We start from the raw sequence: 20,902 nt of genomic DNA on the forward strand, positions 1-20,902 counted from the left end.
AAGGGACCCAAAGGTTGCTAGAGAGCTCATTCAACCCCTCAAGATCACGGCTCCACGGAGCCGGTGGAGGTGCACTATGGGGTTCCTCAGGAAATTTTTAGTGACTTTTTTGTGAATTTTGTATTTCCAAAAGAAGAAGAAAAATGGCCCCTGTGGTACCCATCTCCCATTTAAATAGGAAGTCACCACAAACACATTACTGTCCCCTCCCACCCCCATGCCCTATCACACCTGTCCATCAACTTGATGACTCAGGTGGACACATCCACATTCAAGAAGACCAGAGATCAAAGCTGTATCAGGCATGAACTACTTTTTATTCATAGGATTACAGAATAGGTTGAATTAAGAGGCATATCATTTGTTAACTCTATTTACCAAAAAGAGCTAAATACAGATACAGTCTTAAAATGTATCCATTGTTTCCTGCATACTGCAAAACTTACTTTCATATCATATAAACTATTCTTATGTTACCTAAGTTATGCATTTAAAATACATAAAACAGTACCAAATGGCATATTGGCCTATTTTATCACAGTTCTTATACATTCTTGATAGTCAAAGGGATGGATAGGGAATGCATAGTTACCTACTAGAAAAAGGTGGATTCTGACCCAAGCCATGGAGTACAGTGGATCTGTGTAGATCTCAGAAGTCTTACAGTGTGATTGTTATTTTAATCAGCATCACAATGGGTGGTCTTCAGTAACCACTGGGACGCTGTTCATTGGCCTGGTCATCCTACCCTCTGCTTGCCTGGCTGAGGAAAAGGAAATCATGAGAATTGTTTTCTTCCAGGTTTATTTCTATTTTCCCAAGATACTTTCCTTCAAGGCCATCTGCCCTGAATTTCTTCCCATTGCCTCTCCATGGTCCCCAAATATGGACCACCTTGCATCTGCAACTAGCCTGAACCCAGCCTGCAGATGTCCTGGGCAGCGCGTGCACTTTCCTTCCCAGTGCCCTGTTGAGTGGAATCCCTGGCCACTGTCTAACTAAAGAGCTGCCTTCCAAAGCTGTGAACGAGGAGCTGAGACGCTGCAGAAGCAGAAAGCCTGCTGCAGAGATTTTCTTTAGGCGGCATGCAAGCAAACTCCCCTCCTGAGCACCTCATCTCTCATTTTACCACTTGCCAGAGAAATTTCCATCGTGAGCGCTCCTGGCAGCCAAACCTCCTGCATCCCACATTGATTTCTTTCCTAAAATACCCAGCATTTCACTCCACGGGGAGGAAAAAACGCAACTCTGTCATTTTCAGCGAGCTCCCTAAAGGCTGAGAGGGCCCGGAGCAATTCATCACTGCTCGTACATTTGGGTTTTTAATTTTTCTCTCACCAAACTCCTCTTGTTTATCTGGTGGATGGTGTGACAAGAAGCAGACTGTGTCCAAACCTCAGCCTCCACCCACAGCGACGTGGGAGGACACACCACATTGCCAAAAAGAGATCCTCCAGGACAACAAGACTCTCGGAAGTTTCTGGAAGACTTTCAAGAATGGGGCCTTTCCTGTTATAGCAGTTCCACGAAGCTTGTTCATTGTTAAAAAGAACCAGCGGATGGGTGGTGTCTGTGGGGTATGGAGTTCTTTCTGGCTTATGGATATTTTGTGACACTTCTTATTTATCCAAAGGTGCTGCTGTTGCACAATCATGATAACATGAAGGTCTTTTGTGGGGAGGGTATTGCAGAATGTCACAGAGTTAAAAAAAAAAAAAAATGGAATGCTGCCGGTCAGAGGGAAAGTTCCAGTTTTGCCCCTCACTACTGATAACCAGAGGCGGGCAATCTTCTGAGCTTCTGTGTGTTATGTCCCTGTTTCTGAAATCAGAGCACCTGCCCTCCAAGCTGAAGAATCATTTATGAATGTACATGGAAAAAAAACATAAAGCTTTGCTGAAATGCAAGGTGATTTGTGCACTGCGCAGGAACGCGGTGTTCTTCCCTTCAGAGGGGTTCTTAAAGTCTTTATGGAGACCCACTTCCCACCCCACGGGGTCTGGGAACAAGTCCTCACTTTAAGGCGGTGGCCTTAAAGCCACATGGCTGTGAGGAGGGACCAGTGCAGCAGCCTAGCCACAGAGATCATGAGGAACAGACAAGCTGAGCAGGTGGCCACTCCATGATGACAAGTGGCCCTCCTCCGGCCACCTCCATGAGGGGCACACCTACCTGTCTCTCCGCTTTGGGCTTTTGTGGGCCTCATTTGGTTGGTTTTTGTTTGTGGGCTTTTTTTTTTTTTTTTTTTTTTAACATTATTACTGGAGAAAAGCTTCTTGCAGAAGTTGCTTAAAACTCCAGGGATTCTCGGGATGGGGCCATCAAATTAACGAAGCAGAACTTCTACCACCTAATGCCAAGAACATCTAGGCTCCCTTGGTAGTTTAGCCAGAACAAATCTCTCCTCCCGCAGCCTAGAACTACAGGTTGCAGACTCCAGTCTTGTATAAGCTTTTGTAAAAAGGAAGAAGAAAATTGGATTACGGTACCCACCCTCTCACACCCTGTCCCCGACACCTACTTGAGATCTTTCTTTTACTTCCTGCTGCCCTGTCTGGATTCAACAAGCCCCCACCCAAGCCCAGCACCTGCTGCTCCCTGGTTCTCCAATGCTAAGCAATGGTTCCCAGTGTGGTGAGTATAGGTGCCCAGTCCACAGCTTTACCACGCCGAGGTGGCACTGCAGAAAGATGTCCCATCTGCCTCTTCTATGAACTAATGGCTGGAACCTGGAACATCCTTTCAACCTGGCACAAAGGCAGGCACTGTCTCGTGGCCCCTTACTGCTTGCCCAGGGTCTGTTTCTCCACCCTGGCCTGTCTGAGGGGTTCCATGCACCGAGAAGAGTTGGCCTGTCATCACAGCTGGAGCAATAGCAGAGCTGTCCCACCTGCAGCCTGCAATGTGGAGATCTGGGCATCTGTAGGCCATTCAAATAAACCAAGACTGCAAAGAATGCAGAAAAGGGCTTTGTGTTCAAAAATGAAAACAAACCACTTTTCTCTGTTTGCTTGGTATTTAGTAGAAGAGTTGCAAAAACCACACTTTGGACCGTGGGTGAGCTGGTTCCCTAAACCCCCGGCTTCCTGGGCTGCAAGCCTTGGCCTGCGGTTCCAGAATATTCCCAAGAATGCTGATGCAACACTAGCGTCTCATTCTCTGAGTGCCATTGACTGCTCAGTCTGCATTGCTCAAAGTCAAAAAACAACAAACACATTCACATTTGGAGCAAGACATCCACCTACTCATGATGTGGCCAATAATCATTAAAACCTAATCCCACCCTGCAATTGCAAATTTCAGGGCTGGAAGGAGTTGCTGGGGTACTCTTTGCAAATCTCCGACTAAAGCATCCACCTCCGACCCTCTGAAGAGAAGCAGCCACCCAGGCAGAACATCCCCTAGGACACTCCCACAAAAGCAGACCCCTGTGCTTCCCCGATGTCCACACCAGAAGCCAGTTTGAGACAGGCCACCTGGTCCCGGAGCACAGACCTGTCTATGGGATTCAGCTAGCCTGGCTCTAGCTGCTCTCTCCTGCTCAGCTTGGAAGTCCTGCCTGTCCATGACGTCCCACCACCAACGAGGCCCTCTGCCGAGTGTGGAACTCCTGGGGTCTCCTTGCTAGAGCACTAGGAGAAGAGGGTGCGTCCCCGTTATAAACGCCCAGCTGGGGATTTGATGGCTGCAGCACCTTCAACAGGGCTGCTCAAGCAGCAGCGAGACCGGCAACTCAACAGGGCAGGGCTGTCCTAGGAGGAGGGAGGTAGGCTGGGGGCAGGTAGGCAGGCTGCTACTCAATCACTTGAAATATTAAGTTACCCAAAGGGCAAAGACATGCACAAACCAAAGGGCCACCTCTGAGTTTCAAAGCACAACGAGATCTGTGTAAAGTCCCCTTGGACTCCATAAATTCTCACTTCAAAAACTCTACCAAACGCACATCAGATGGCAATAGCTGCTCCGTCCCGCTAAAGGACAGAGTAAAAAGCACCTTTCATTCTTTGGCCTGTCTGCTAGATACCCACAAACACAAAGGAGGGGTCGGGGAAGCAGAGGAGTCACAGAGCACATCAAGCAAGCATTATTGCTCCGGCCACCACAAGGGTCAGCTTTGAACCACGCCAGGGGAGGGAGGAAGTCCTCTGTCTCACTGCAGGGCCCGCAGCCCATGCTGGGCCTGGACAGGTGTCGCCAGACGTTGTCTCTGCGGCAGAGCAAGCAATGTCCAGCTTTACACTGTGAACACACCCAGGACAAATATCCCGTGGTATAAGCCAACAAAGAGCCGAGGTTCTGGAATGCAGGAGGACGCGGGAAGGCTGGGCGATCCTTTCAGGAAACTAGGATGGCTCAAAATAGCAGTGCTGAGTGGTTTAAGATTTTTAAACTAATCATCAGCAAATCTTTTCAGCTGACTTTGGCTTTAACAGTTCTTACCAAAAAGATTGCTGAAATGAAATGAGAAGGGTCCATGAGTTTGGTTTTCTTTTTCTTTTTTTTTTTTTTTAATTTTGCTATAAGAGCTATCCCGTCTTGTTCAATTTTCTCCTTCTTCATTAAAAAGAAAGAAGAAAAAAAGCACATTACTTTCTAGATGGCAAGAGGAAATGCTGTACTCTCAGAAATTACAGGTTTTGAGATGTCTTTTTAAATGGTAGAATGGGCATCTCATGCGGTTAGCCAATAAATGCAATCCCTGATTAAAATGTGAGTCCTAAAAGTTGGAAAATTCTAACTATTTCCCCAGTGCAATTGAGATTGTCATTTCAGAGCTCTGAGCCTGGCTTATTGTACTTTATTATTTCTTCCTGGTCCTCTCTTCTGAGGGCTAATGCCACAAGTCTTTTAAACCCACCTGTCACCCTTCACAAACTTAAGTCGACAATGATGTGTTCAAAAATCTTTGTTTTCCCTTTGAAACTGGATGCAAAAAAGAAATCCCTCCTGTCGGTGGAGACGGCGGTGAAGGAACGAGGGGCCTGCACGTAGATCTCCTTGAACTTTTTGAACAGCTGCTTCTCCTTATCCCACTGGTAGATCTGTGAGAAGGTGTAGTCGCTGCCCAGCGCCAGGTAGTGGTTCTCTTTAAAGGAGAAGGGCTGCAGGGTCATGGCCCCCCGGGAGGGGAGCGCCTGGATCTCCACGAACTGCTTGCTGTTCCACCTCATGACGCGGGAGTCCCCGATGAAGCGGGTGAGGGACAGGTAGAGCGTGTTCTGCATCCTGAAGCTCTTCACAGCCAGCACGTCCTCCATGTTGGGGATGTCACCGTGGGGGACGAACTTCTTGGAGCTTTTATTCCACTGGAGGATGATGGGGACCTGGGAGCGGCTGGACAGGATGAGGTGCGACTTGCCATCGATGTCCACGAACTCGGCGTCCGTGTCGCGGAACCACTCGTGCACCGACTGGTAGGAGTAGAAGCCCTTGCTGTTCCACTTGTACACGGTGGACAGGCCGGCCTTGGAGCTGTCCGCGATGATGAAGAACGTCTCCGCGTCGATCTGGAACAGCTCGATGTCGTTGGGCTTGGAGATGCGCGACACCTCTATGTCCTGGAACTTGACGAACTTGGTCCAGCTCTCGTCGTATTTGTAAATGTGGGAGCCGCCGAAGAGCTGGGCCACCACCACGAAGACCTGGTCCTCGATCAGGATGGCCTTGCAGCCGACGATGGACTGGCCTGCGCTCCGAGAGAGGGAGGGAGAGGACAGGTTAGCCTGGCACCTCCAGATGACCGCGGGACCTGTGGGCAGCCAGGGTGGCAAGCAGCTCGACAGCTTCCCCTGGAGACTTACGCAGAATGACCACGGGACCCCGCAATTCCTCCTCCTGACACGGACCCCAAGAATGGAAGCAAGTCCTCAGAGGGAGCTGCAGCAAAAGCTATTGGTGTCCCCCACATTCCTGTGTTGGATCCTATCTCCAAGGTGATGGTGTTAGAAAGTGGGGTTTGGGGGAGGCGAGTAGCATCCCCATAAAAGAGGCCCAGAGAACTTTTTCTGGCCTCCCACCATGTGAGGGTACAGCAATCAGACTATCTGCTATGACACAGAATCTGCCAGGGCCTTCATCCTGGATGCCTCAGCCTCCCAAACTGTGACAAAAAATTCCTGTTGAGCAGCCCCATCCCAGACACCCATGCTCACAGCGTCATTCTCCATGACAGCGGAAAAGCAGAAGCAGCTCCAGTGTCCATGATGGATGAAGGGACAGACAAGGTGTGGCTGACACATACAATGGAATACTACTCAGCCCTAAAAAGGAGGGGAATTCTGACACATTCTACCACATGGACCCTGAAGACTATGTGCTAAGTGAAAACAGCCAGGCATAAAAGGACAGATGCTGCTTGACTCCACATAGGAGGTGCTCAGAGCAGCCGAGACGAGGAGAGGGAGAGGGAAGGCTGATGAATCAAAGTGGCTCTTTGGTGGGTACAGGTGAAAAGAGTTCTAGGGATCATTGGAATGTATCTGACCCTATGAAGTAAGTACACTAAAAGGGTTAAGATGGTAAATTTTAAGTTATGTGTATTTTGCCACAATTTAAAAAAAAATTTTTTTTTGGTACCAAGGAATGAACCCAAGGTAGCCTGACCATTGAGCCACACCCCCAGTCCTTTTTTATGTTTTATTTTGAGATAAGGTCTCATGAAATCCTTAGGGCCTCACTAAGTTGCTGAGGCTGGCCTCGAACTTGCAATCAATCCTTCTGCCTCAGCTCCCCCGACCCCAGTTACCGAAATTACCAGCATGCACCACCAACCACCTCAGACTAAAAAAACAAAAAGAATTTTTAAAAATCTTTTAAAAATGTGCCACCATGGAAATGGGCATGTGAGGTGGTTAGGGCCTGCCAGTCTGTAGAGGCAGGCATCCCGACTCAGGAAATTCACTAGCACATGGGAGAAGTGTCTTGGTGTTAGTCAATAATTGTACGTTAATTAGCTTAATGGGACTAGTCCACAGTGAATGCGTATTTCCAAATATCTCATATGTGATGAATATTTACAATTTTTATCTGTCGATAAAAATATTCAAAATAAATATATATTTAAATAATATTTAAAATAAATATATGTATATACATATACATAGGCACATATATATATATATATATATATACATATTTTATACTTAAGAAGAAAAAGTCTTTCTCGACTGGCAGAGTGGGCAAGGGCACGGCTGCTCCCCTGGATAGTAAGGCAGAGTGAAAAGCAGGGGTCAGGCCTGAAAGCAGACGTTCCCAGGGCTCTGGAAGCCATGCAGACTCTGGAGGGTTCTAGAAGACAACGGAGGCGGTGGGTGTTAGACCTCAGCCTCCACAGCAGATGGCCTTGGGTTCAAACCCCAGGCACAAGGCGGTAGAGTCCAACGCTGGGCCAGGGAACTCAGCTCTGGGGCTCCAGCCCTCATGGGTACAGAGAGGAAGGCAGCCGCGGAGCTGACCTTGAGAACTAGAGGACACGTCACCCTGAGTGTTAGCACAGCAGGGCAGCATGGAGGGGCATCACAACTGGTACTGTCTTCACCCTACGCCAGAAGCAAACTTCTTGGTGGTCAAAAGACCCTACCCCCAGTGCTCGCCCACAGCGGGCACTGTGCAGACACCCGCAGAATGGGCAAGGTCCCCGGGGTCAAGGTCAGGCGTTTGATGGAAAAGGGGGCCATGCTCCACAGGGACTCTCTTCTCTGGGTCTCACCCGCGGTCCTGTTCCCCACTGTACCTGGACCTCCCCACTTCCCCATCCAGAAGCCAACCAGCAGGAGGACCAACAAATCTCAAGGGTTTCCCACTCTCTGTCTCATCATTCCATGAAGCCATTTCCTGGAAGGTGTGGTGATGGCCCAGACCCGTGGTTCATGACTGGGGAGGCAGAGGCAGGAGGATCTCAAGTTTGAGGTCCATCTCTGCAACTTAGAAAGACCCTCAACAACTTAGCAAGACCCTGTCTCAAAATAAATAGAAATAAAAAGGACTGGGGATAAAGCTCAGAGTGCCCCTGGCTTCAACCCCCAGTACTAAAAAAAAAAAAAAAAAACAAACTTGAGTTCTTTCTTTCCCTTAATTTGCTAGGTAATTTGGACTCAGATGAATTTGGTCTGTAAATTATAAGGATTAATTACCCAACGTCCATCCTGAGGATTAACTCTGAGGGCCGACAGTGGGTGATAGAGTGGTATTCACTTTTCTCTTTCACTGTTCTACACTCCATCCAAGAGCCTGACCCCTTTTCTCTGTTTAAAACTAGGGCATTTTTTTTCTGAATAAAAAGTGTTAAATGTTCACCAAAACAAAATGTAAAAAATAATAATTAGTAGAACTAACAAAGTGGATATTTACAACCAGGCACTACATTCTAAGCACTTTTGTGTGTATTTACTTATTTGATTTTCACAATTACCATCTGAGGAAGGTACAATTCTTTTCATCAACATCCCCATTTTACAGAGGATGAAACAGACAGTGAAGTTCACCAATTTACACAAAGTCACACAGCTAGTATGTCGTGGAGTCTGGGGTTTAATCCAGTAGTCTGTGACTCCTAAGTACCCAAAGGCATGAAGAAGAAAATAAAAACCACTTGTACTACAAACATACAATGAGAATAACTTGATAGATTTCTTTATCCATACACAAATTCAAATATGCTTATTTTAAAATATTGGAATTTATATTACACACATACTTTCTAGAATCTACCTTTTTCTCTTGACTTCTCTGTTGTATGTAAACATTTCTACAATTTGATTTTTTAAAATACTACACAGTATTCCACGGCATGGATGCACCATATTTTATTTAGCTAATCCCCTGCTGTTGGACATAGCAGTTATTTCTTATTTTTCACTATTGTCAAATAACATGTTTCTTTTAACATATTGTTAAATAACTTGTTTTGGAACCATCTGGCAATGTTCATAAATACAGGAATTGCTGGGGCAAATATTGTGAATGTTTTTAAGGCTTTGGGGCTTCAACTGTCAAACTGCTCTCCAAAAGGTGCATCAATTTCCACCCTCCCAACACTGATAGTGCACTCTCCTGTCTCCTTCTGAGCAGCCTGGCTGTGCAGGCCCCACTGCCCAGAGGAGTCCTAGAGGTCTGCCTGTCACAGCCAAGAGGACCCATGAGACGGTTTCTTGGAAAGGCTGCCTCACAGTTCTGTAAACACTTTTATTCTCTATGGAGTTGTCAGTAGCAGCAGAGTGTGTGTGTGTGTGTGTGTGTGTGTGTGTGTGTGTGTGTGTGTGTGTGTATGTGCGCGCGCGCAGGGAGAGAGATAACAGGTGGGAACACACATAGCTTCCGACACCACAAAGCAAACAAACCCCTAAACCAAAAGCAGGAGAGCTGAGATGTAGAGAGAATGAGAAGGAGCAGACACTGGTGTGGTCATGACCCTGGTTCCTCCCTCTCCTTGGGGACAGACAGACAGCTGGAGCTACCCCATTGGCACCGAGGTTACCAGGAACCCAAAGGGGGAAGCGGGTACCCCTCTGAGTCCTTGGAGCCCCACTCTTACACAGACTGAGAAAATCCCGCCTAGCCCTTGCTGACTCAGGGATCACCCCACAGCCACCCAAAAATGACATGAGGGGACCTGGTCTGAGGAGTGGGGGAGGGGAACATCCACACCCACCTTGATCCTGTGCCCCTGCGTGTCCACCTGTGCTGTGGGATCTTCCAGGCTCATTTCCAGCTACCAACAGTGACGCTCCCTCTCCCAGCCAGGGGACCTGCCCTGTCTGTCCCCACCCCTGCCCCGCCTCCCTCAGGTGGTCCCGGCTGCTCCCTGTGCTGGGTACAGCCATAGGGAGGCTTTAATTAAAGTAGACAGTTAGGGTCTGGGGTGGGGGTAAGAGGTCCTATTTTGTCCCCAGCTTGTTGTGGTGTCACTCCATGCCAGGCTGTCACACACCCATTCCCCATGAATCCTAACCAGAGTCCCTGGGTCCAAACCCTGCTGAGCCATTTTACAGATGAAAAGTCATCAAATGCCCATTTCATAGGTTGAAAGGGCCACTGTCCCTGCTGGAAAGAGCTGGAGCCAGAATGACCAGAACCCAGCCCAAGTTCAACTACCACAGTGCTGTGACAAGCGGGTCCGGGGGACCCAGCTCCGAGGACTCAGGCTGGGAGACCAAGGGCTGGAGGAATCCTGGTAATGAGCAAGGTCTAGCCTGAGGTCTGCCCCTGGCCACAGCCACTCAGGACACTGACACCCACCACCACTGCAACTCCGTCAGCCCAGGCCCCCACGGCTGCCCCAGGCCCGAGTCCCTGCAGGAGCTCCTTGGGGAGTTGCTCCGCTTCCACCTTTGAACCTCTTTCCCTAGAGTGTAGAGCTTTGAACTCTCTCTCTCTCCCCCCATCTCTCCACATCTCTCATCTCTCTCCCCCATCTCCGTGTCTCTCTCTCCATCTCTTTCTCCTCCATTATAATCCAAACTCCTCTAGGGCAGAGGTTTTCATCTCGCTTAGTCACGGCTGTGTCCCCAGCACCTTCAACATGCCTGGCCCAGAGAAAGTACTCACGAAATGTTGGGGAATAAATGAAGGAAGGAAGAATGAATGCATTTGGGGATGCCACCATCTGCCATATGTCCCCAGGGTAGGGGGCGGGCAGGGCCGTCCCCTCCCACCAACATCAGCTTGGGTCAGAGAAGGAATAGGGTGCCACTGGGACAGGTCCCAGCCCTGTCCTTGAATGAACATGGAAGGACTTGATGTGTGGAATCCTCCCACATCCCTCCCGGGGACACATGTCCTCCCCATTCACTGAGGACAGCCGCCTCAGAGGCACACCGACTTCCCTGCACCCAACAGGCACCAACGCTCACCACTGGTCAGACCCTCAGCTCTGAGGTCGATATCCCAGGTCTCTCTTGGAAAGAGGGCTTTGGTCCCTCCCTGTGGGCAGGCAGCCCAGGCCACTGCGTAAGGGGCCGCTGTGAGTTGCCCAGGAGAGCAGCCAGGGGCCCCCCAGGCCACAGCAGCCCTGGGCCAGAGCAAAGCTTCAGGCCGCTCCTGCCTCCTGTCCTGGGGCAGGAGGAGAAAAGACCTGGCAGCCCGTTCATCCTTCCCCTCTCCCAAGTCCAGAAAAAGAGGGAAGCAGGAAACACTGGGCTTCGGAGGCCTTCCACTCCCCCTCACTTGGCGGCTGCACCTGGGCTGCCCTGCGCTGAGCCTGCACCTCCAGCTGCTGCTCAGGAAGGTGAGCTCAGCACCCAGAGGCCAGATGGCCCAGCGACAGCAAGCGGCTCCTCTGAAATGCCATCCGCAGGCCCATGAGCAGTGCCTCCCCAGGGTGACACTGCGCTCTGGCCTCCTCACCTGCTGCAAGGCCACCGTGAGCGACCCCTAGAGCCTCCCAATCCTGATGTTCTACCTCCTACACTCCGGCTACGCAGGTTAAAGGGAAAGCTGCTCTACACCAAACAAGGGCCTGGAGAGGAAGCCCTGTGGGGGTGGGGGGCTGTTGGTAAAGTCAGCACCACATCAGACTGCACTTGATCCCGGAGAAGTTCCTGAAAGCCTTTTTTCTTTTTTCAATTGTATCCACTTATTTCAAAAGCAAACAGACATTTTTTAGATCTAAAACCCTGGGATCCCATAACAGAAGCCTTAACTAAGCCAAATCCCAAAGGCCTGAGTTGAGCGATCTGTTGGTTCTTATTTTGTATGTTCCTATTAAAGGAGAGCAGTGTCGGAGGAAGGAGCAGGAGGGGCGTGGGTGGGTGTGGGGCGTGTTAGTTAATCAGCTTCGCAAGTTGGAGCTATTACGGAGCTGTTAGAAACTGGGCAGACAGGCTGCTACAGCAACACAGGTCCCAGGGCCCCGGGGGGACTTCTGCCACCACACAATGCTTTCTGCTTCCCACATGCAGCCCCGGCCCCTGCCCCCTGTCAGCAGGCTCTCCACCTTAGTCACGGCTTAGTCACGTGGTCTCTGCTCTGTCCAATAACTGACCACACAGATAAGACACAGGAAGGACCAGGGTGGGCTGCCATGGTGCCACCTCCGACTGCGTTAGAGTGCCAAGTCCTCCCTCGACATGACTCAGGGGCCCAATCAGCCACAACGCACCTGTGATATTGTCGTAGCTCCGGAAGTTCATCTCGATGTGGTCCCACTCCAGAACCATGCAGTTCTCCATGCTGGGCTGCGCGATGGCCACGTACACGTCGTTCTTGGAGTTGAACGTGTCCACCGACACGGACTGGTAGGGCAAAGTCTGGTGGACAACAAAATCTGGGGATGGGCATTAAAAATAGTTCATGAGATCTGCAAACTCTCCCGTGGGATTCACCAACCGCCCCTGCCCTTCTCTCCTTCCCATCACAGGTTCCAGAGGCCTGAGGAGGGAGCAGGAGTGTGGGAGCCAAGCAACGAGTTCTGGTGGGTTTTACTCTGGAGATTGCAGAGGACCATCAGCTTCTCATGCTGCTTCCTGTGGATAAACAGCCTCATGGGTTTGGCAAAAGATAACACGTTAAACAAAACTGGTGAGACCTGGCTTTCAACGAGCCAAGGCCAAGAGGAGGCTGCTGAGAGTCTCAAAGCTGGCACACAGATTGCTCTGTGACCAGGGGTGCTGTGGTCCACTTCCAGCCCTCCCAGCACAGCCCTGCAGGAAAGCAGCCTGCTTCTGACTTACCTGGAGATCCCCTGTGGTTGGACGCACCCCAACAGTGCCCCCGCTGTTCAGAACTGACACTGCACTCCAGAGGGCAGGCGCCAACTGGAAACCAAACCAAGCCCTCCCCTGCCGTCCCAGAGGTTTCCCAGCCAAGGGGGCAGTGAAACTACAGGTGCTGTCCTGGGGTCTGGACCCTGGCACACATTCTCCTGGTATCTCATGGTGAGTCAAGGATCCCCGTCTGTGTGGCTGCCCTGAACTGCAGCAGATTTTCTGTATTATACCCGACTGGGGAAGGACATAGAATTGCCAAGGAACGGAGCAAGCATGCGCTTGGGAGCAAGGCTAGCTGGTGTGCAGAGTAGCTTCGGAAATGTAGAGGAGAAGGAGTCGGCTTAAGACACACACACACTAATAAAGGTTGTGAAATAAAGTTTGAGTTACATTTTTGGCCAGAGGTGCTTTAGTGTGTGCCACTCTTTAATAACACGGGGCCATGATGGGTGCCAGCTAAGGAGAGTCATCCCTAGGAGGAAATCCTGGCGTTTCCCAGCTCCTTCTCACCCAGTGCTTAACCATCCCATTCCAGTGCCCTGTACTCTGCCAGGCCTTCCCTAAGCAGCCCAATCCATGAAACTCGCTGGGCTGACCCTAGGCACGATCGTTTAAATCTTATTATTTACCATGACTTCAAATAACATCACAGTCCAGTCTGGAGATAAGGAAAAGAGCCTTGAGCATTTTAGAGTGCCCAGAGAGGGTGAGCACCTAGCCTTGACCACACAGCCAGATTGATGTGTCTCCTGAACCTAGGGCTCCCAGAAGTCAGGCCTGGATCCTACTCTGAGCCCCCCACAGCTCAAGCCCACGGCGGCCACTCAAGAAATAACCACCGATTAGGAAGCCTCATCAGAGATGTCACTCAAGAAAGGCACCAAGGGGCCGCTCAGTAGTGAGCAAAGGAGGAGCAGAGGAAGGAAAGGAGACAGCAGTAGCTGAGCAGGCTGAGGTGGGCGTCAAGGATCAGGCACAGGAAGGGCAGGTGGAGGAAAGCGCCAGGGCTGAGGGGTGGGGCGATGGGCACCAGAAAGCACACTGGTCCTGAAGGCCCGTGATCTGAAGCTACCAAAGACCCACATCACCCCCAGGTCTCATGCACTTGAATCAACCCCCAGGTCTCATGCACAACATGAGGCAAGGACATGGACCTCCCAAGGGAAACAGCAGGATAGATCATGTGGTAGAAATGCCTACCTTAGCGCCCCACACATTAATAAATGCGTTACTGAGGTCCAAGATGAGAGAGCAAGCTTCTAAGGCAGACCTGGCCCAAGAGAGGCAGTGTCCACTTTAATGACATCTAAAGTAAGATGCTGGCACTGAACCACCACCTCCTTGCAGAATGACCTTGAACAAGTGGCTCAACCCATCTCTGCCTCAGTTTTCTGGATTGCCCTGCCCTTACCTAGCACAAAGTGAACTTCAGCAAGTTAACTTGAAGAAGTACCTGCCCCCCAACTCCGGATGCACAGTAGGTGCGTGATAAACTCTTTTCTGCTTAATGAGGGTGGGGTGGTCTGGCTGGCCCCAAGGACCGTCGTAAAGACTACCGCAGAGCGCATGCGGCCGAGGACGGTGCAGGAAAGAGGGAGGTGGGAAGTGGGCCGCATCCCTGGGAACCAAGAGGGAGCTGCCTCCGCAGCCCGACAGGCAGGAGGTGATGGACAGTGGAGGGACGAGTGACGCTAGTGGACAGGGCAGCTCCCACCCCAGCAGCGAGCAAGCAGAGCATCCTGGTGAAGACAGACTGGACTTCAGAGTCTCCTTTGCTCAAGGTTAGCTGTGTGACCTTGAGCAAGAAGACGGAGCCTCAGGTTCCTCACGATAAAATGAGAGGATGCCAACTTGCCAGTGCGGGCCTTCGGAGGCTGCTCCCGAGCTTTCTAGATGCAACCACCGCAGCACCTGGATGCTGCTGGAAGATGGAGGGAAGAGTCCCAGCCGCTCCAGGCCCTGCCCCGCCCACTCCTAAAGATCATAGTGCAGTTCCATCAAAGGCTAAGAACAGAGCCACCCCTGCAGGCACCAGCAAAGCCAGCGCAGGAGCCGCCAAGCCTGGTCGACCTCACAGGCTTTGCTGGCTTCTGTGTTCACGCGTAGATAAACGAAGGAGAGGTATGTGGTGCTCCGGGTGCACCTTTTCTGGGGATATAAAAGGATTCCAAATGCAGCGAGTTCTTTTAATTACAGCCGGGATGGCTGTAAACTCCTCTGCTCGTCTCTGGTTGCAGCGGGCTCATCGGAGCCTGCCAGAGGTTCTAAACACTCCCTTGATGGCCATAACTCACGCTCCGCCTTCCCATTAGTCTCCCAACTGCGCTCTCAGTTCTCAGAAACGCGAGCATTGGCTTTCAAATGCAGGCTGTTTAAAGTGCAGACCAGAAAAGTTTCCATTTTTATTGAAGAATCCCAGGATGAAAAGAGGCAGCCAGGAGAGCGAGCATTCTCCAGATCTACCCTTTAGCAGCCCGGTTCCATTTATTTTTCCAAAACAGTGGTTTCCTCATATTTTCTCTATATTAACCGGCACAACACAGACTGTTAAGTCCCTTGAATGACAAAGCTACTTCTTAGTAGAAGACACCAGCCGCAGCCCGGCCATAAAAGGAGAAGACAGAAGGCAGAGAAAGAGGAAAGGGCAAAGGAAGCTCGTGGATGTGTGTGCGTCTGTGCGCGTCAGAGCCCGGGCCGGGAAGCATTCAAATATCTTCTCCCACCTCCATCTTAATTTACCTTTCCCAAGCCGCAAAGCAGAGTTCTTGTGGAGACAACTCACAGAACACACATCCTGACATGACATCAATTTACGGGTGTTGAAATATTAATGGCACTCTCGGCCATTCACACTGGATTAAGTTCAGGATGTCAGTGGGTCTCTGACAATCTAGGCCTTTCTCCCCCTGGAAAATCAACAGATTTGTACGAGGCTATTTATAGCACTGGCAGAAAATAAATTATACATGATGCTGAGCCTAGGGGGAGAGAAAGTGCACATTAATGCATTATTTCTCTTTGCGTTTTCATCAGCCCTCAAATGGGGAAGCTCCTAGGACAATTAGGATGCAAAGTTCACTTCCTCTAAGGAATTTAGAGAATTATCCACCTAACACGGGCCATCATAGGTAGGGAACGGACATTTTTGAGTAGTTAAAAATAGACTTGAAGGGGAGGCTTTGGAAGAACTGTGATTAATCGGAAGAGCTGGAGCACCCAGTGGTGGCTGCCTCGTGTTAATTAGTCCCCTTTGCCAAGAAACAGAGCAGTAATGGTGCCTTCCTCTCTCTGGGCCAAATGGGGAGATCTACTAGAGGACATTGTCTCCTTTCCTGAAAAGCTGAGCTAAGAGGAAAACAAGGCTCTGGGAAATCTGCTTCTTCCCCAACCTCTAGCAAGGAGACAGCAGCCATACCTTGAGCTGCCCGTGGCTTTGATTCTTCCATCCGTCCTCGTTCGCTCCCCAGCCTTTGGTGAAGCACCAGAGACCCGGGCTTGAGCTGAGCAGAAGGCAGCAACCCCAGACCTCCACAATTCACTCAACTCCTTCCCGTATGGCAGAGACTACATTTGGGGACAGTTTACACATTGTGGTGCCACCTTTTCCAGATGGGAGAAACTGGAAGAGCTAATGTGTCCTTGAGTCTCAAAAAAACAGCAAAGGTAGCACTGTCCTCTCTCTTTCCCAAAAAGCCCTATGCTGGCTTTCCAAAGCGGAGCAGGAAGCTTGCTAGCAAAGACAAATACACACAAGACAGACACAGCCCTACAGGGTTCTGATTCAGGACCTGGCGGCCTTGGTTCCAAACCATCTCCTTTCCAATAATCATTCTCAGTACCTGGGTCATTTTTGTAAAGTCAGAAATCGTGTTTTCTTGTATGAATGAATCCCTACTCCCAAGGTCCTCTGTGGTCCACGTCAATCCTCTCAGAAACTGGCCAGTTTTCCCCCACGAGGGCCAGTTCAGTAAGAAGAGAACAATGGGAGATGCTACCTTCACCCTGAAAAACTAGACAAGAGGCAGAAAGGAGCCCCAGCGAGCTCTGGTTTAGCATTTCATACTAAATGATCTCAAATGCCACCTTTTGGTGCAAATGTCATTGACTATGACCTCTGATTTATTGTTCTGGCCCCACAGTACAATAAATAACCTCTTGGTGGCCTCAGCTGGCTAAAGGGCACCTGCCAATTACACAGCTGAATAAGTCCCCAGTCAATGATGAAGGACAGGGCACTCCCATGAGACTTCAGGCTTTCAATCAAAAAGAGAGAACTTGTAGGGCCCCTTATTTACAAACAAAGGCATCTAGAAAGAATTTTCACTTTGTGGAATTTTGTTTATCTGTGGGGAGAGTGTAAGCAGGTTCTGGCCTCAAGGTGATATTTTCTTCATGGAATTTGGGTGTCTTTTGAGTTTCTGCAACTATTTTCTAAGTTCTCATTCCTGCTGCTCCCGCTGACATGCCTAGGGGCTTTGTAGATACCAACTCTCAGCCTAAATGTTTATTTTTACAAACATCTAGAAAGCAGGTTTCATGCTGTGGATTGATCCTCTCTCCTTTAAAAACTGGCTTTAGAAGCGGTAGAAACTGTGCCTGCGCCTTTCATATGGAGATGCTCACCTGCTCTCTGCCTGCTGTGACAGTTGAGCCAGTTGGTATTTTAATTCTATTCTATAACCTGAAAAATGTTTAAACTAACACCCTGAGGCCAGGCCTAGAAAAACAAAACTGAACTTTACATTTTTCTCTCAATGATTTTGTTTCTTTTGATAACTTATATTATTTTTCTTCGGATAACTTACATTTTCTTCTTTGCTACTTATGATAATATACCTAGTGAGCTCTTCTTACTTGGAACTACAAGAGCATTTTATAGATTTAGAAGTCTGGTATTCAACTTCCAGTAAACATTGTCTCAGTGAATCAGGAGAAAGCGAAAGACAAAATAATTCAGGTGTGTGACTGATTTCCCATGAAACAGACTTGAAAGATGTTCTCATGCCAAACTCCTGAGTTTATATTTTGATCTTAAAAGAGAAAGAAAGAAAACTTTAGAGAACTTTGAATTTTGTCAAGAATCAAAATGAAAGCAGCGCAGTTAACAAAAATCCTTCCAAACAGTTGAGAAAGTTTGCCCACCACTTGGTCTCATTTCTTATAGAATGCTGGAACTTTCTCTAGCTTTGGTAGGAAACCTCTACATTCTCATTTCCTGGCACCCTGTTGACAACCTACAAGGAAAACGAAGGGCTTGTTCTAAATGTCCACCTTTGGCAAGGCAGGCGCTGGTACCTGTGGTTGTGCACTCGTAGTCGAAGCTGGCCACCTCGTTCAGCTTCTTCTCCTGGTATTCTGGTGGGCCAGAGCACAGCACGTCGGAGACGGTGGAATTGGTCATCTTCAACCACAGATACAACCACTTGGCTTTGCAGTCACATTCAAATTTATTACCCCTTAAATCCCTGGAAAGAGAGAGAGAGAGAGAGAGAGAGAGAGAGAGAGACTGACTTGATATGCTTTCGTAGTGGCGTAGGTGTATTAACAGCCTGACATATTTTAAACTCCTTAAACATAGAATTTTTTAAAAGGGCATTTCATGCTTCCTATCTCTTCTGTTTATCATTGTCCTTTTTTAGTGCTTCTTGGGGTATAATTCCAGCTGTATAACATATAGACAGTTCCCAGAAATGGCATGTCACCTTTCCTCCAACCCTCTTGAAATTGTCACCATGTGGAAATGGGGGAGGGACAATAGAAGGACACCCACAACGTAGGTTCCCCAAAACAAAACAGGATGTTAGAGGAAGAAGCTTAAGATCCTATCAAACCATGTCCAGGAAGACGTGACCAACACCACACGATAAAGCAGATGGACTCGCTGTTTGGGAGAGTGGGGTCCGCCCGTCCAGCAGGCCTAACTTACCATTGGCCTAATGGTTCCAAGTGTACTATCAAATGGCAAAATCCAGCACAGGGCAAACTGCACACGGTTTCCCAGGACGTACTACTTGCTATCGATTGTTAACGACTACGTAAAAGAAATGCAGCAAGAAGCAGAGGGGATTGGAAGATACGATTAACCAGGACCCCATGACAAGTGTACACAGACTTAATCTCATTACTTACAGTTCAATCAGAGAGTCTAAGTCACTGAAGACGTCCCTTGGTAGCGCTTTAATGTGGTTATTGGCCAAAGAACTAGAAACAGAGAGTCACATTATGATGTAGTTATCATCTGCACGCCCTGACACTCTGAAGTCCCTGTAAATATAGCTAATGACTTAAATAGCTCTCGACCTCCTCATCACAGCGTGGCTTAATTCCTGGCCTTGATCATCAGCACTGGGAGAAAGACATGAGCTCACTTACACAAAGAAAACGTTGTAGATGTCAGATTACCAGGGAAGCCTTTTTGTGTATGTTATTTATTTATTATTAGTACTGGGAATTGAACCTAGGGTCACTTAGCCACTAAGCCACATCCCCCAGCCCTTTTTTGTACTTTATTTAGACACAGGGCCTTGCTAAGTTGCTGAGGCTGGCTTTGAACTCATGATCCTCCTGCCTCAGCCTCTTGAGCCATTAGGATTACAGGCGTGCACCACCACACCCAACTTGTGTTTGCTTTTAAAATAAGCATTTATAAAGCTGTTTATGCACATCTGTTAAACTTCAGATGGCTTTCTGTTTCCTGGAAAAGTCCCTTTGATGGTGTGCAGGACTGTCCCAGCTCACCCACGAGAGCACATCTCACACTGCTCAGCTCCAGTCGAGTGGCCTCTACGCGATTCCCCCAGCAGCCTCCAGGGCTGGGCACCTGTGGGACTGTCTGGGCCACTCTTCCCCAGACATAGACACAGCTCAGTCTGCCTCCTGAGGTCTGCACTCAACTCTTCCCACCCTCCCTGACCTCGGTACATCTCTCTTCCCGACTCTGTTGATCTTCATTGGAAGATTCTCATTGGCACGCTCCATATTTTAATTATGTTTTAATTATTAATTTATTGGCTATATACCCTCCCCATACAGAAGCAACATGAAGACAAAGATGATTGTCTGTCTGTCTCTAGCTATATTCCCAGTTCCTAGAACATTGCCCAGCACATGGTGGATTCTCAATAAATTCTTTGTTGAATGAATGAATTAAGCACCCAAGTAAAAATGACAGTGATGACAGAAGATGGATATAGTCTGGCCCCAGGAAGTTCCCTAATAGTCCACCTAAGTGAATTCTATCACTTGTGACTCTACAAAGGACCCAATGAATACTCTTTTACATAAAGACACTCAGCTCTAACACTCAAGAAGAATATAATAAAAACTCAGTGAGTCATAATGTTTAGGGAATGACTATTAATGTTCAATTTCATTTTCTCGTTAACAAAGGTTGAGGAGAAACTGTTGTGCATGTTTGTCCTTAGTATTGAAGATCTTCCCAAGATGCCCTGGTCTATGCCCCACCTCCAGAAGTAGAGTGGAAACATGAACTCCTCCTGAGGATTCAGGATCCTGCAATGCCCTGCCACCATCTTGCTGAAGGTGGACATCCATTATTCAGGGCTGTCATGGAAAGACGCTGGGAATCCAAATGCTGTCCATCAAGTCTGGTTTCCCCAGGCCCCACATGCTTATAGGAGTCAGCTAAGAAACTGATGCCTACTTTTGTGTTCTCTTATTAATTCAAGAATAAATGACAAAACATAATTAATAAACAAATATAGTTGAAATAAGTTGTTTATATCATCCTAAAGACCCATCCCACCAAGAGGACTAAAGACATGTTGTTTCTTCTTAGAGTCAGTTAGCTTCTTAGAGTCAGTTAGACTCAAAAGCATGTGCCCATTGTGTTTTTGTTTGTATTTGGTGTGCTTAGGGTTTTTTTTTTTTCTTAAAAGATCATTCTTTTTGGGGCGGGGGGGGTATGTACCGGGGACTGAACTTAGGAACACTCAACTACCGAGCCACATCCCCAGCCTTATTTTGTATTTTATTTAGAGACAAGGTCTCACTGAGTTGCTTAGTGCCTGGCTTTTGCTGAGGCTGGCTTTGAACTCATGATCCTCCTGCCTCAGTCTCCTGAGCTCCTGGGATTACAGGTGTGCACCACTGCACCTGGCTTAACCATTCTTAAACCAAATAGTCTTGCTTCAATATGAGGAGATTTGTAGTTTCTAAATTGCACCCCTTCCCATCCA

At 48.7% G+C, this 20,902-nt stretch overlaps 1 protein-coding gene across 1 annotated transcript in view; it reads right to left on the reverse strand.

The window, feature by feature from the left end:
• Positions 1-298: 298 nt before the first annotated feature.
• Positions 299-20,902, reverse strand: part of Lgi2 (leucine rich repeat LGI family member 2) — a 29,239-nt gene continuing 8,635 nt past the window's right edge. The window contains exons 5-8 of the mRNA XM_078021148.1: positions 18,834-18,905; positions 18,000-18,169; positions 12,098-12,262; positions 299-5,686 (exon numbers count right to left, since the gene is read on the reverse strand). Coding sequence (XP_077877274.1) covers positions 4,869-5,686; positions 12,098-12,262; positions 18,000-18,169; positions 18,834-18,905 — 1,225 coding nt within the window. The 3' untranslated portion in view covers positions 299-4,868. The remainder of the gene's footprint in view (positions 5,687-12,097; positions 12,263-17,999; positions 18,170-18,833; positions 18,906-20,902) is intronic.

Source organism: Ictidomys tridecemlineatus, chromosome 9, assembly GCF_052094955.1.
Source record: "Ictidomys tridecemlineatus isolate mIctTri1 chromosome 9, mIctTri1.hap1, whole genome shotgun sequence".
Classification (NCBI taxonomy): Eukaryota; Metazoa; Chordata; class Mammalia; order Rodentia; family Sciuridae; genus Ictidomys; species Ictidomys tridecemlineatus.